Source organism: Panicum virgatum, chromosome 3N (genome assembly GCF_016808335.1).
Source record: "Panicum virgatum strain AP13 chromosome 3N, P.virgatum_v5, whole genome shotgun sequence".
In the NCBI taxonomy this organism is placed as follows: Eukaryota; Viridiplantae; Streptophyta; class Magnoliopsida; order Poales; family Poaceae; genus Panicum; species Panicum virgatum.
Window position 1 is genome coordinate 61088425 of NC_053147.1, and position 14369 is coordinate 61102793.

Sequence of the window (14369 nt, forward strand, 5' to 3'; positions counted from 1 at the left end):
GTGCATCTAAGACCAGTCTAATTTGGATCTCATCCTCATTAGACTTCTGGCCCTTAAGTGTGTGACCCTATGGGCTCACGCGTGAATAGATATGGCCCAGTACTCCTACTGGCCAATAGTTGATAGCGGTCTCTAGCAAGACGTGTCAACTCCTAAGCACGCGCGAATCATATCTGTCGAGCCGTCACAATCTTATACATGCTGTTCCCTTTGCCTCATGATATTTGGTCTTGCTTGAAGCCGACCACTCTTTCTCGATCCTGTGATTCGGAATACTTGGTTAACTCTTAACCCCAGCATGGCCATGCATTTCCTGATCCGAATCGCTCGAGGGGCCCAGAGATATCTCTCTCTTGTAGAGAGGGGTAAATCACATCTTGACCGACTATGTCTCACAGCATGCTTCTTGACAGACCCGAAAGCCACATTTATGACTATCCTGTTACGGTGCAGCGTTTGATGGCTCCTAAGTAAGTCGGTTCACATCTTGAGTACATACTACGATCTCAGGTCTTATGACACAGCGTGCATATTGTGTAATGAGAAGTCATCATCTCGTGTTGGGTCGGTTCAGTCTCTTGTCTCACATGAGCCCACATTATTAGTTTGACATCCCCATGTCCATGATTTGTGAAACGTAGTCAATCAACTAATACATGTGCTAGTCTAATATTCATGTGTGTCCTCACATGAACTCTGACTAGGAACATTTTAGAATATTCATACAAGTATAGAGTTTCACAAATACTTCACATAAGCATTAATCAATACAAATTGTCATCCATAAATATTCAAGGTACACTTTATTAATCATGAATACAAGGAAATATGATTGCCTTTAGGGCATATTTCCAACACTTTTAGAGCTGGTTTGGACGCCCAGAATCCCACTGGGAACCCGTCATTTACCAGGGGCTGGAAGCCCACGCGGAAATAAGCCCCGGGCTAAATCATTTGGCAATTTGGGAACCCATCGGGCGGGGGAGGTCAACCCGAACCCTATGATTTCCACGGGGTGGTTCCTCCCCACCTCGAGGGTCCGGACGAGAATTCCTGAGCCGAGCGGCCTCGCAAGCAATTCGTTGCAAGGTAAGAAAGATGCCGCACCGCCGCCCCTCTTCCGTCCAGCGCTGTCGTCCCGCCTCCGGTGCCCCCACTCCGTCGAGCGCCACCACTTCATCTCCATCCCGGTGTCTCTGCTGCTCCGCCTCTTCCCCAACTCCATGGTGCCCCACCGCTTTCCCGTCGAGATGCTGCCGTGGCGATCTACATCAGGACCTCCACCTCGGCCGGCTCCTCCATAGCTTGTATTCATACTTGCTCATGAGTTTCCTCCTTTCATTGCTTGCTGATCTTCCATGTCCCCGTTGTAGATCGGCGTATCTAGGGTTTGTACTCTCTCCTGATTGCTAGTTCACTATCAGAATCTGGCTATTTGTCGCGTGCTTTCTATCTAACACACGGCAAAAAAACTTTTTTGTCGTGTGCACACATGGCAAAAATATAACACACGGCAAAGCAAGTGAGTATTCAATTCATGGCCCCGTTAAACTGATATATGCAGTTCGGCTTGTAATCTTTTGTGATGCTTGCTGTTTTGCTAGTTGTAGGTCTGAAAGCACAAATGAATATGGAGTTGGTAGTGTTTTATTGCTGTGAATTGGTCCTCAATTTTTGACAATGAATTGCTGTAAGTTGGTAGTTCAGCTCGTAAAACTACCGGAAGTAGGAGATCATATCTTAGTAAAGAGGAGCCTGCTTCATTCACTGTTGGTCTATTTATGCACAGAATGTGCCTCCACGCATATGGGTGTCGGTTTTCATTCAAGCATTTTTGACAATGCTCCATTATCCATAAAAATTTATGACTGCATTCATTTTTAACACATGAACTACTAGTTGCTCATTGTCTGTGCAAGGCAAAAACCAGTACCTGTTATTGCATGGGCTCTGAAACTCAAAGATAGAAGTACCGTGCATGCAGATTTTGGGAATAAGGGGCACACTTACTTGAGTGGTTTGTTAACAAGAATTACTTACCCATATTTACTTGAGTTGCTGACCTTTGCAGTTTCTAGATTAAAACTATGAGAAATTTTACAATGATTTAAAAAAAATAGGAGCCATCCATCTGATAAAATCCTACGGTGGTGAAGGTAGGAAGCACCTAGGACAAAGTAATTGGTACTTCCAAATGTAGGACCAAGTACCAAAAAGTGGGACCGAATACTAATTTAATTTAATTTTTATAAATATTTTCCATAGATCAACGGCTAGAAAAAAATTCAAGGTAAAAGTACCTGAAAGTACCCGTTGGTACTTTACAATTATTGTAAAAGAGCTCTAAAACTATATATGCTTCCTTTGACTTTCCTGTTCTTTAACATGGTCAGATATATATAACTTGCAAGCTTTACTTGATCACTTCTCTAGACCATTTTTCAGCAGTGACTACATTATTATTGATCTAATTGCATATGTCTACCAACCAGAGGCTTCTTGAGGGACTCGATTAGCTTTGTATATATCTATGTCTATCATTATCAGAGTGTATAATATTTTAGCTGGCTTCTAAATTTGTAACACACAGAAAACTATTCTTTTATGTCTCTTGCATTAGCTCAGCGTTGTTCTACCAACCAGATTGATTTGTCTAAATTTTTAGAAAATATCATGTATGTGATGGCCTGATGACTTGGTGATAGATTTTTCTTGTTTATCAGCATATCATCCAAAATGTACTGCTCATGAATATAGTGATGGCCTGCTCATGTAAAAAACTGATGCTATTAACTTAGAATTACTAATATATATCATGTATTCTTGGTTTGTATTTTTTTTAAAGGAAAGAGCATGCATGGTGGTGGCACAGTTGCCCCCACAGGACTGCCCCGTGTCATAACCAAATCAATCCCTGTGTCATAAACACACTTGCCTCCAAACAGCGACCGGGAGCGGGGGGCTACGCTGCCCTCCGGTGGAGGGGGATTTCCAAGTCCAAATTAATTCCCGTAGACCAATTTTTCCGAGGGCTAGTCAGCTACGAGCTGCCAAACTAGCTCTTATAGAGACAGACGACCAGAGAATTATAATTAGTATGGTGTGACAACAATTATAATAATAAAACAAATCGATCAACCTAGGAGCTGAATAGGGTTCAAACCTGAGCGGTAGGAGCTAGTGTACACCCAAATCTCCACAATAAATATAGTACGTCTATGAAGTTGAAAATAATAACAAGAAGAGTATGTAGCTAGGTTCGATCGAATCGAAAGCATATATAGTTTCCGGATAGCATCCCCAATCTTATATAATTACGATGATTGTAAAGTACCAATGACTACTTTTAGATACTTTATCTTGAATTTTTTTCTAGTCGTTGATCTATGGAAAGTATTTATAAAAACTAAATTAAATTAGTATTCGGTCCAACATTTTGGAGGTACTAGATACTTTATCCTAGTTACTTCATATATTCACCATCGTAAGATTTTATCAGATGGACGGCTCCTATTTTTTCCAATCTTTGTAAAATTTCTCTAATTAGTTACACTTTTGTGAGACCTACGTGGACACAGTTCGTGACATGTACTTAGATGCGAGAAGCGCAATATATATCAATATATGCCGCTACTGCGGAATGGCTGATGCTCTGGATGGGTAGTTGCGCGCGGAGCGACGCGCGCTAGCACACCGAGCCTTCTGCATCGTGCCCTCACGAGTCATGGCCCGGCGCAGATGTAGCGTTAGAGATTATGGAGTGACAAGGCAAAGCACATTGAGGGCGATTATCACAAACCAATCGACATGGGGTGAAGAATGAGTTTTTTCTACACTCGCGTGTAGCCAAGGGCGGAGCCAGGATGGTGATTTTTTCATTGTTAGGGGGGCCAACCATACAAATTTATATAAAAATTTAATCAAAATTTAAATTTGTAGTGTAAATTTGGGGATCATGGGGGGCCATGCCCCTGCCCGCCCCCCTGTCTCCGCCCCCTGCGTGTAGCTACTCTCACCATCAATATGTCATCATGCATATGTCTACATATTCATTTATTACTTTGAGTATGTTCATATATTAATTCTAAGATACTTTAAAGAGACATATACGAAAGATTTCAAAAGCATTCCTATTTTTTAATATATTATGATTATATATTACTACTATATATTAAAAATAAGTATGTCAATATACTCCATGCATAGTCACATACTCAATGGATATACCATCATATATTGTCTAGTATAATCACATACTTCACATACATACTTTTTGTTAGATCAAATACATCATACATCATGAAATATACATGTGGAAGTAACTATAAGCGAGTGTAGGACAGTCCCATGGCGAAGACCATAAGGATCGGATCTCCTCGGCCGCCGCATAGAGGAAGCTTGTGGCGCGCCCCAGCATATCTAGTATTCATACAGAGCGGGTTGGGCTCAGGAGGAGGCCGGGCACACAATACTATAAGCAGCAGCAAGCCGGTATTATTTTGTAACAGCAGTGCACGTGAAACTTCAAAAGAAAAAAAACAATAATTCACAAAAAGAAACTGCAAAATGACTAGCTTAGGCTCTGTTACGTATCTGCCACGATCAGTGGCCAAAAATGTTCAATATTAGAAGCTTGACATGAGTTAAGAACTCGCCTCCTTTGCTTAGATGCGTAGTGTGGAACCCATGCTCCGAGTGTAATGCCATGTAGCAAAGCATCTCCATCCACACATTCATGATGATATCCCATCGATCATTTGCATCTTGGATCATAAGCAGCTCCTTGACAAGTTGGTCCGTAGGGCTTAATACCTCATTCACAACCCTGGTGCCCCTTAGCCCCGGTCCCCCGACATGTATCATGTCAGCTATACGCATGACAACAGAACGCTCGTCATCCAGGGCTCCTTCATAGTCTAGCAGACACTCCATAATGACATCCTTAATCAATTTGCAAGAAACGTGCCCATCATTGCCAGACAATATGCCATGCTTTTCACAAAGGTACATGACGTACCTAGACAGTTGTCTGCTTGGGTCTCTGCATCTGCAGGATGGAGGAGCAGAGCTGCCGCTGCTGCTGCTGCCGCCGTCGTCGTCACTGTTGCTATGTTGTTTGAAGAAGCATATCTCCGTCACTATATGCCAGGTGAGGACGGAGAACATGAAACTTTCAGAATGCTTAGTGGTGTTGCTGATCAGCTCCTGCAGACGAGCTGCAGCTTCTGACGACGATTGCATTTTGCTCCGGATCTCCAGCTTTGCCCATTGGCCAGTGAAATTGCTCATGTCCCACACATCATCTGAATAATCTGGATCATTCGGATGTGTTGTGCTTACAACCTGTAACAGTCTGTCTAGGACGAGCTTCTTCAGCTCATGAGAGACATCAACATGTGCTGTCGTTTTCCTGGGCTCCACCTGACATATGGCCATGAAACTAGCACCACCAGCAGCATCTTCTTGCTTCCATCGTATACACTCACCAATAAGGCTGTATTGTGCCAGCTTTTCTGACCATTCTGGCTTGCTCTCTGGATGGACATACCTGATAATGCTGAACATCACATCACTGTATCTTTTCTTGTATATGTTCTTCTTTATTTCACCATCTGTCGTGTAATATGCACTGAATGGTGAGATGGAAATGGAAACAGAGAGTACCTCCAGGATGGCAGCTCCACCAAGGAGTATGTAAGACACAATAATATCGGCTCTCTTGTAGTTTGGAAGAAGACTGCCCTTTAGATCATCCCAAGCAAACAGAACGAGGGCTGCAAAGGTGCACCCCAATGTAACAAGCTTGGAGAGCCAACCATTCAGTAGTCCCCCCTTGAAATGCATTACTCCAAGCTTGGTGTAGAGAAACTCATAGGCAATCGAGAGCTGGATCTCAGTGAGCTTGTAGCAAACTTGGACTCAGTATTCCTTGGACAGGAGCCCTTCTAATGAATACCTGTATTTCAACCGTGTCATATCCATCAGGAAGGCCATGTAGAAACTCAACGAGAGACCATCAAAAATAAATACATGCTTCCTGATTCTCCGCGACTACTCGACTCGCACTAAGGGGTGGGAAGGAGTCATGTACTTTCGAAGTAAGGCAGTACTAGGCTTACCGGTTTCGACTACCTCCTACTCCCGGCATGCGGTTAGTACAGTTCAAACATGATCAGCAGGGCCAACAATGGCTCGGTCCTTAACCGACACAGGCGGAACTACACCTCTCCCGCCCGGTCCCAGATCCTATTATTTCTTTCATTCCAAGACTTTCATCCCAAGATGAGTAACTCATATATGGAAACATAAAAAAAATATCCTATATCTCGCGAGTAACAAAAAATTACTCGACTTCTACCAAACCCAATTTAGCATAGCACGTCTATCGTCTGACAAATACTAGTATAGAAACTCATGGTACCTAAGGGTTATGCCTCTAAGGTTCCATTCAACTCCTATACTCTAATGCACAAGAAATACATATATCTATAATTAATGTTGCATAATTTGAAATAGGGGTTATGCACCGGGGCTTGCCTTGTGGTTGTTGCTCAGAACTAGGGTCAGACGGGCCTTGGGCCGGGTTCTCACGCCTCTCCTCCTGGGCTTGCTCCGGCTACTCCTGCGGTGCCGCAATCACCTCATATACGGCGCTCTCAGCTGCGGATGCTACACGAATGCATATGAAATGATTGAGTACAACTCAAACTATATAATCACTATACCCAAAATGAAATGTCCTGCGGACTGTCCGCAACCAAATGGCGGACCGTCCGCAGTTCAACTACGCAGACCCACCAGAACCTCCAACGTCTCTGGAGAATTTCTATAGTGACTGGTGGACTGTCCACGCCTCAGTAGCGGACTGTCCGCAACACACTTCTGCAATCCCCCCAGAACCAACTACTACTCTAGACAAATTTCAAATCTATACTGCGGACTGTCCGCTCCCCATTAGCGGACCATCCGCAGTCCAACTCTGCCAATCCAACAGAGACGACAACGTCTCTGGACAAAACTCCAGATTCTACGACGGACTGTCCGCTCTCCATTAGCAGACCGTCCGCAGTTCAACCCTACGAAACCCACTAGAGACAACACCGTCTCTGGACAAATTTCGAGCTTCAACGGCGGACCGTCCGCTCTCCATTAGCGGACCGTTCGCAGTTCAATTCTGCAAAACCACCAGAGACAACATCGTCTCTAGACAAATCTCGAACTCTACGGCGGACTGTCCGCTCTCCAATAGCGGACCGTCCGCATTTAAATTCTGCGAAACCATCAGAGACAACAACGTCTCTAGACAACTTCTAACCTGACCTGCACACTGTCCGGCCCTCCTAGGCGGACCGTCCGCAGTTCATATCTTTTGACACCGTGCGCCGCCACCAGTGATGCCGGCGCGGCAGCGCGGCGCGCCGTTCCCGCCGATGGTGGCCCGACCGACGCCGAGGCTAGCACTACACCATCTACTGGACGAGACGCACACGAGCATGGGTGATGCACGCGAGGAGATCAAACCTAACCTAGTCGGCGACGTGCGGCCCGTGGTAGTCAAACGACTTTGTCGAGAACGTGCGTGGAAACAATGTGAACGTGGAGGAACGAGGGGAGCACGAGCATAAGTGGCTCACTTACAGTCGATTTGAGCCCTTGGACGAAGGAAATGGTGGCCGGGCGATAGAGTTCCACAGTGAGATCGAGTTTGGGCGAAACTTGAACTGGCAGCCGGGGAATCCGGGATTCCCGGCGAGGTGGGGGTTGTGGCTATGGTTGGAGGGGTTGAGGAGGGAGCTAGGGAGGTGGTTGAGCTTTGGGTGCGGTGGATTTGAAATCCATGGAGGGGAGCTCACGAAATTAGCTGGCGAACGGGAGGAGCTCAAGCTCCGTCCATGGCGTCGGGAGGGAGAGGGGGAGTGAACTGAGAGAGAGAGAGGAAGAGTGGGTGCGGGTGGGTGGAGGGGAGTTGTACGCCATCAATGCGGTGTACTGGGGTGGCCGGGGACGAGCTCGACGGTCGGCACGTGGCAGCGACTGACGAACCTCGGTCTCGGAGTGGTTGAAACAGAGCCGTCGCGGACCGTTCGCAGTCCCAAGCGGACTGTCCGCAAGGCTGGATGTTACAGTGGCGCAGGCCGCCATTGATTTTGAGTGTTAGACGGCCAAGGACGAAGACGGCAAGGGAGTCAGCCGACAGATAGGCTAGCCATAGGAGTATGCTGAGGACTTTGGAGGTTATTCGCTTCCTAATGCCCGAGAACAAGAGGAGGAACACTTGCAGAGAAAAGCTGACCAGCACCAACACTTGCATCTCCCATTCATTCCATAGCTCTTGTACATGGTCTGCAAACCTGATTAACACTATAGAATTTAGAAAGTACTAACGAATTGTTTTCTTTCATTATTCTAGAGCTACGACGGGATACACTTGCTAGTTTTTCCTCTATAATCCAAAAATTATAACAAGTTCTCTCCTGCCGATTCGTTTCAAAAAAAAATTATAACAAGTTCGGCTTTCCCATATATGTCCTTATTAACTTTATATACGTCCTTATTAACTTTATATATGACAAGGCTTTTATATACATCCTTATTAACTTTATATACGACAAGGCTAATGCAATAAGGTGCATTCTCTGTACAAAATGCACCCACCCTGCAATTGCAATCGAGATACTACATCGATGGCAACATGGAGAATGACCAATTGCAACTAGACAGAACTGATTGCAACTGGGCATGAACCAGTTGCAGCTGGACGTGAACTAGTTCCAACTTAGACAGACCTAGTTGCAACTACTCAAATCGACCCAATTACAACTCAGACCGACCCGGTTGCAACTGGACACAATCCAGTTGCGACTGGAAGGATGAGTGCATTCTCTATAAAAAAAATGCACCTAGATGCATTATATCAAAACACTACACACAGAGAGAATGCATACATGTGCGATTCTACACCCTAGGTGTAGCTATACCCAACTAATTACTAAACAAATTTTCAGTAATAACCGCTGCACGCGATTACTAAACACCATTTTACTGACTATGTTTCAGTAATTTAGTAACTCGGTTCAGTAATTTCTGATCATTTCGGTCAGTAATTTGACTGCTGGGTGTCGAATAAAAGCTACACCTAATGTATAGTATTACCCCCGTGTGTGTGCGCGCGCGCGCCGCCATTGGGGATTAAGTTAATATGCCAAAAACTTAAGAACTAACTCTAATTCCTTCTTCTCTATGTAATAGGGAGCTCAAAGACTAACAAATCAAACCGTAGGAGACATTACGTTAACATGTTTGCATGGTAGAAGTAAACTAATAAGATGGGTAGGCTACATGTAGTGATATAAAATTGCAGCATGTACAGAATCAGCACATTATTCACATATGTTAGCTGAATTCACACTTTCAACCAACACGGGAAAATTATTAATGAAATAGATTGATAGTATTACCAGCGATGATCCAGACGTAAGTCGCTAACCACGTCATCACCAGCAGCACTTCTTAACGCCCTCATTTTTGCGACAGATCGACAGGTGTCTACTACTTGAGTTTGTTTTATTTTGAGATTGAGGTCATGCGGATGTCTTCAACTTTGACAAAATTTGTAGTTCACGAGGATGTAGTAAGTGCTATATATAAAAGGCATGGAAAGCATGTAGGCCTTTCAGGATGGACGTGCATTTGGCAACTTTCATACATACTCAATTCCTTGCTTGGGTTAGACCGAACGATCTAAGGCATGGAAAGCATATGTAGGCCTTTCAGGATGGACATGCATTTGACAACTTTCATACACACACAAGTCCTTGCTTGGGTTAGACCGAACGAAATGAATATTAGTTTATTCCAAGAGTGACATCTATGCAACACTGGCTTTTGCATTGTCGATCGCAATGGAATTATTTATGATTGAAAGATGCAATGGTGAGAGGAAGCAGCTATCTAGGCATTCAGGTAAAAAGCAAAGAACTGATGCTCAGTTAAGATGTACCTGACAAAATTTGTCTGTGGTGGGAACAACAGCACACACCCTGTCAAGAGTTAAAGACAAAGATGAGGCAGTAATAAGTATTATTTTACAAATTCATTGTACGAGCATCTCCAATAGTTTGGTAAATGGAGTTGTCATCCTTAATTTTTGGCAAAAATACATAAAACACCCCTCTAACTGTTTGGCAAATGACTTGGCAAAATATGGCAACTTGGCAAAAACCCTCCCTCACCACCCATATATGGCAACTTAGGAAAGGGCTTGGTAAATCCTCTCCCTGCTTGCATGCTGCATACTGACCACGAAAATAAAGTCTTCTCCCTGCTTGCATGATGTCTATTGTCTTTTTTTTCATTTTGCCAAGTCCGAAATAGCAAACTATTGGAGATCGAACTGTTTTTTACTTGATAAATAGTTTTGAGAGTTAGCAAATCACAAGATTTATCAAGTAGAATATGGCAAACTTTTGGAGATGCTTAATCAGTTGCATGTGTTAGTATTTTGCGGAAGAGAGAAAATGATGAATCATGTAGATATGCGGAAACGAAGTACCGAATCCCCTTGAATAACCTCCTGGTACGTTGGCCGTGTACGTGCAGCAAAATAACTCCACCTGAATAGTGATCTAGAATACTCCTCGGTCGCGTGCGTGAGAAAGATTAACTGCTGCTTTGTTTCTCTCCTACTTTCTTTTACTGAGTAAAATGTACCGTCGGTCTCTGAACTTAGCAGTGTGTGTCATCTGGATTCCTAAACTTCTAAAATGCATATCTGGATCTCCAAACTTATTAATTGGTTTACTGAGGTCCAAATCACTGTTATCTTTGTTAAACCACCAGCGTGGTAAGCTCACTGAAAGCTGACTAAAAGTTGATTTTTTTTTCTCCATGCGGGACTTATGGACCAACAGCAATAAAATTGCATTCAAAAAGAAAATCCCTATTTCTCCAGTTAATGTGTTACTTACAATTGACGTGCTGCAGCAGAGATGTGGAGGGCCGCAAGATGATGAAGACAATCAAAGCGTCTGATGGGTGATTGGGTTCGGGACTTGGTGGCAGCGACTGGACAGCGAGAGGCTCCGGATTCCTTCATGTGACGGTTTTTTTCTTCTAGTTTTGGTCTGTGATTTCCATGCTTGGGTAATCCCCTGTTTCTTTTGTGCTTTCACTGTAAGCTGGAGTCCGAAGCGAGAGTTTGGTACGCAACTTTGCAATTTGCTTTCTATAAAAGCAGGAAGGTTTCTGGTTAAAAAAACATGTTGCAGAGACCTCAAGGCCGCGTGCATGGAGTTCTTGGCTCGGCCCGGGAATTTGAAGGCGGCCATGGAGACTGAAGGCTACTAGAAGGTCAAAGCAATAATTAATCTGACCTGGAGGAGTGACCACAAATGACGAACGCCATGCTTATTTCGTTTTTATCCGGGCATCAATTAGTGACTTGGTGTATAATGCTTTTAGTCCCCTGCTAGACCCTTACCAAGCCTAGACATTGCTTATCAGAGTTGCAGAGATCAAGTTTCTGAAACTGAAATGGACAGGGTACGGCATGATGCATTGCACCCAACAGTTAGTCCCTGATGAATCGCCCTACCAAAAAATTGAGAGAGCAAAAGTAGACAGTAAGAAATGAAGAGCCCCACCATTCTTCAAGTTTAAAGTAAGCTCCTCTTCCAAGATCACACTGTAATTGAAGGAAAATCTGGCAAGATCCCAGACTTTACACTACTTCCATATGACCACATCTGTACTGCCACCATGAACCACCACTTGTCCATGACCAAGGTAAGCTAGCTTCCTATCTCTTTTGTGTGGTAAGCTAAGGTAGAAACATGAGTATCACTGTAGCTAGCAAACTCTACTTGATGTACTGTGACACCCACTTGAACCCCTCGCCATACCCCATCTTGCTGACGATGCTGCACATGAACACCTCCAGGGGGCGGACGTTGGACTCACCCAAGTTAACGTTGCCCTTGCCAGTGGTGAAGTTACTCAGCCCCATGTGGTAGCGGAGCTCCTCCTCCGACGCAGCATAAGGGATGTCGATCTTGTTGCCCAGGATCAGGAAGGGTACGGTGGCCAGAGAATCATCCGAGAGGAGGGCGTCAAGCTCCTTCTTTGATTCAGCAAACCGCTCCTTGTCGTAGGCATCCACAAGGTACACCACTGCATCCACCTGTTCAGATTGAAAAGGGGAAGGTTCAGCAAACAGATGTTGAAACTTGAAAGAGCACATGTCCTGGTCTACCAGCGTTCATGATAACCAGGTAAATTAGGAATAATAGAAGTAGCTATACTGGAATTGATCACGATAACATTTTCCATCAGTCACAGGACCATTGCATGATTTTGGTAAGATGACAACATTCCTATCTAGAAAACTGAAAACCAGTTGTGAAACCATTGCATGCTTCAAACCAAAGAAGTACTGCCACATATAAAGTTAGGACCTAATAAAGCTCTATTTATGGAACAATTTCCCAAACCCAAACACCATGTTAATACCCTGGACCTTCTAAGGTTGAATTTTGACATTCAAAGCCTGACATATTTGAAGTGGAGGAAACAAATTTGTTTTCTCACAAGATAATAAGTACTAGCAATCGTACCTTGTAACATAAAGAATTTGGTAATGGTGTAACTGTGAAGTCCTCTCCCTATGAAGATGCATCTAACAAGGGAAGATGCATTTAATTCATTTCTGTCAGGCACTCCTAGTTGCCTCGCATACCTAAATCTGTCATCTTCAGTCACGAATTCACACCTTAATTTTTGGTTTGCAGGCTTTTAGTTAATTTGCAGTTTCTTATTTGTGACTCTCTCTGAACCTCATTCATCCTGTGATTGGATCCCTATCTATACCTCCTTCCACCATGAAACCTTTAAAATCATCTGCCTCTTTACCTAGAGCAAGAAAAAAATAGATATTTCCTACCAAATTCCAGGGAACTCCAGACACTAGTTCAAATGTTTTTCTATATTGGCATACAGTACTTTATAAAGCATTTCTAATATTACAGAAGAATATCCACCAATCCACTAAGCCAACTCCACCTCATAGAACAATAGAAAACTAAAAAAGGCATACAGATGAGAAGAAAAGGGTGTAAGTTGCAAGAAGGTATATGCTTGGACAAAGAAAAACAAAGAAAACCAGAAGTCCAGACTAACACAATTCAAAGATCATGGTGTCTAAAGACCATCGCAGATTTCCAATCTCCAAAAGTTCATATCTATATATATGTATCGATATATTAGATGGCTGCACCAAGGTGGCATAGCATATAGTGGTGGGCAATCGGCTACTTACAGCCCTATGCGCTAAGCTCCACTGACCAACTTGATGAAAATTTGGTAATACACAACAGGTCTTGCAAGTGGAACCAAAAGTAACGTCCAACATATTCCAATGCCTCTGATAATGACATCAACTAAAACATTTATGGCTAGAGAAGACACACAGCTACCAGTACTTGTCAATTTCAGAAACGAGCTAAAGAAGTACAAAATGGAAAAATGCTGAGATCTCCAAACATCACACCCACAGGAGAAGAACACATTATGGCAGTAATCATGAAGAAAAACAAAACAAAAGAATGAAGACAAAGGTAGGACCTTGGCATAGTAATCCTTCCACACACGGCGAGCGATCCGATGTCCTCCCAAATCAAATGCCTTAAACTTGATCTTTCCGATACTCAGCTCTTCAGAAGTTGGATATTGCGTAGGCTGATGCTGAACCAATCTCTGGCAGAAGGAACACAGATCCCCAATACAAACTTCCTCAGCATAAAAGTGTTAAAATATAAACTGCATATAATTCTTCTTTGCTATCTGCTTACTTCATGACATACAATTCTTCAGCAAGACCCAACCAGTTGCGCCGTCGCTGGGAGGAGGAGGCCGGCCGCCGCTCGCCTCCGTCGCCGGATCTGAGGATGAGGAGGAGGCCGCGGCCGCCGCTCCTCGCCCCGCCGCCCCTCCTCACCGGTCAATCACCGGTGAGGGGCGAGCAGAGGGGGGAGGAGAGGAGCCGCGTGAGGTGAGGGAGAGGGCCGACGGAGGCCGGCTCGCCGCTGCACTGGCTGCTCGCCATCGCACGGGAGAGAAGGGAGGGGAGGGAGAGGAGAGGAGTGGCGGCGGCGGATCTGAGAGAGGAGTGGCAGGCGGCAGGGAGAGGAGGGGGGCGGCGGAAGCGGGAGGAGGGCGTGCGGCGCAGCGGGACGAGTGGGGCGGAGGGGCAGTACGGTTTGGAAGGGTTGGGGGGAATTTATACGAAGAGTCGGCGAATCTGGGCCGTCCGATCTGAGTTGTTCACAAATCTCACATTTTTTAGTCAAGAGAGACTTGTTTGCCGTGTGCCAATA

General features: G+C 44.4%; 2 protein-coding genes across 2 annotated transcripts; both read right to left on the minus strand.

Moving 5' to 3' along the window:
- Positions 1-4257: 4257 nt before the first annotated feature.
- Positions 4258-9591, minus strand: LOC120666469. Its single transcript, XM_039946322.1, has 2 exons — positions 9459-9591; positions 4258-5956 (listed from the first exon to the last, which is right to left on the minus strand). Exon 2 carries the CDS (start codon positions 5842-5844, stop codon positions 4603-4605), a length of 1242 nt encoding a protein of 413 aa, XP_039802256.1. The 5' UTR covers positions 5845-5956; positions 9459-9591; the 3' UTR covers positions 4258-4602.
- Positions 9592-11615: 2024 nt separating this feature from the next.
- LOC120667972 (GTP-binding protein SAR1A-like) lies at positions 11616-14098 on the minus strand. The gene is made up of 3 exons (XM_039947940.1): positions 14002-14098; positions 13618-13802; positions 11616-12178 (listed from the first exon to the last, which is right to left on the minus strand). Exons 1-3 carry the CDS (start codon positions 14096-14098, stop codon positions 11858-11860), a joined length of 603 nt encoding a protein of 200 aa, XP_039803874.1. The 3' UTR covers positions 11616-11857.
- Between the last annotated feature and the right edge of the window lie 271 nt (positions 14099-14369).

Excerpts from the sequence above, each read along its gene's own strand:
- LOC120666469 (XM_039946322.1), bottom strand. The coding sequence starts at position 5,844 with ATGCATTTCAAGGGGGGACTACTGAATGGTTGGCTCTCCAAGCTTGTT.
- LOC120667972 (XM_039947940.1), bottom strand. The coding sequence starts at position 14,098 with ATGGCGAGCAGCCAGTGCAGCGGCGAGCCGGCCTCCGTCGGCCCTCTC. Across the intron at positions 13,803-14,001 it reads CCTCTGCTCGCCCCTCACCG|AACACTTTTATGCTGAGGAA; the intron begins GTGATTGACCGG and ends AGTTTATATTTT. Across the intron at positions 12,179-13,617 it reads GGAAGGATTACTATGCCAAG|GTGGATGCAGTGGTGTACCT; the intron begins GTCCTACCTTTG and ends CAATCTGAACAG.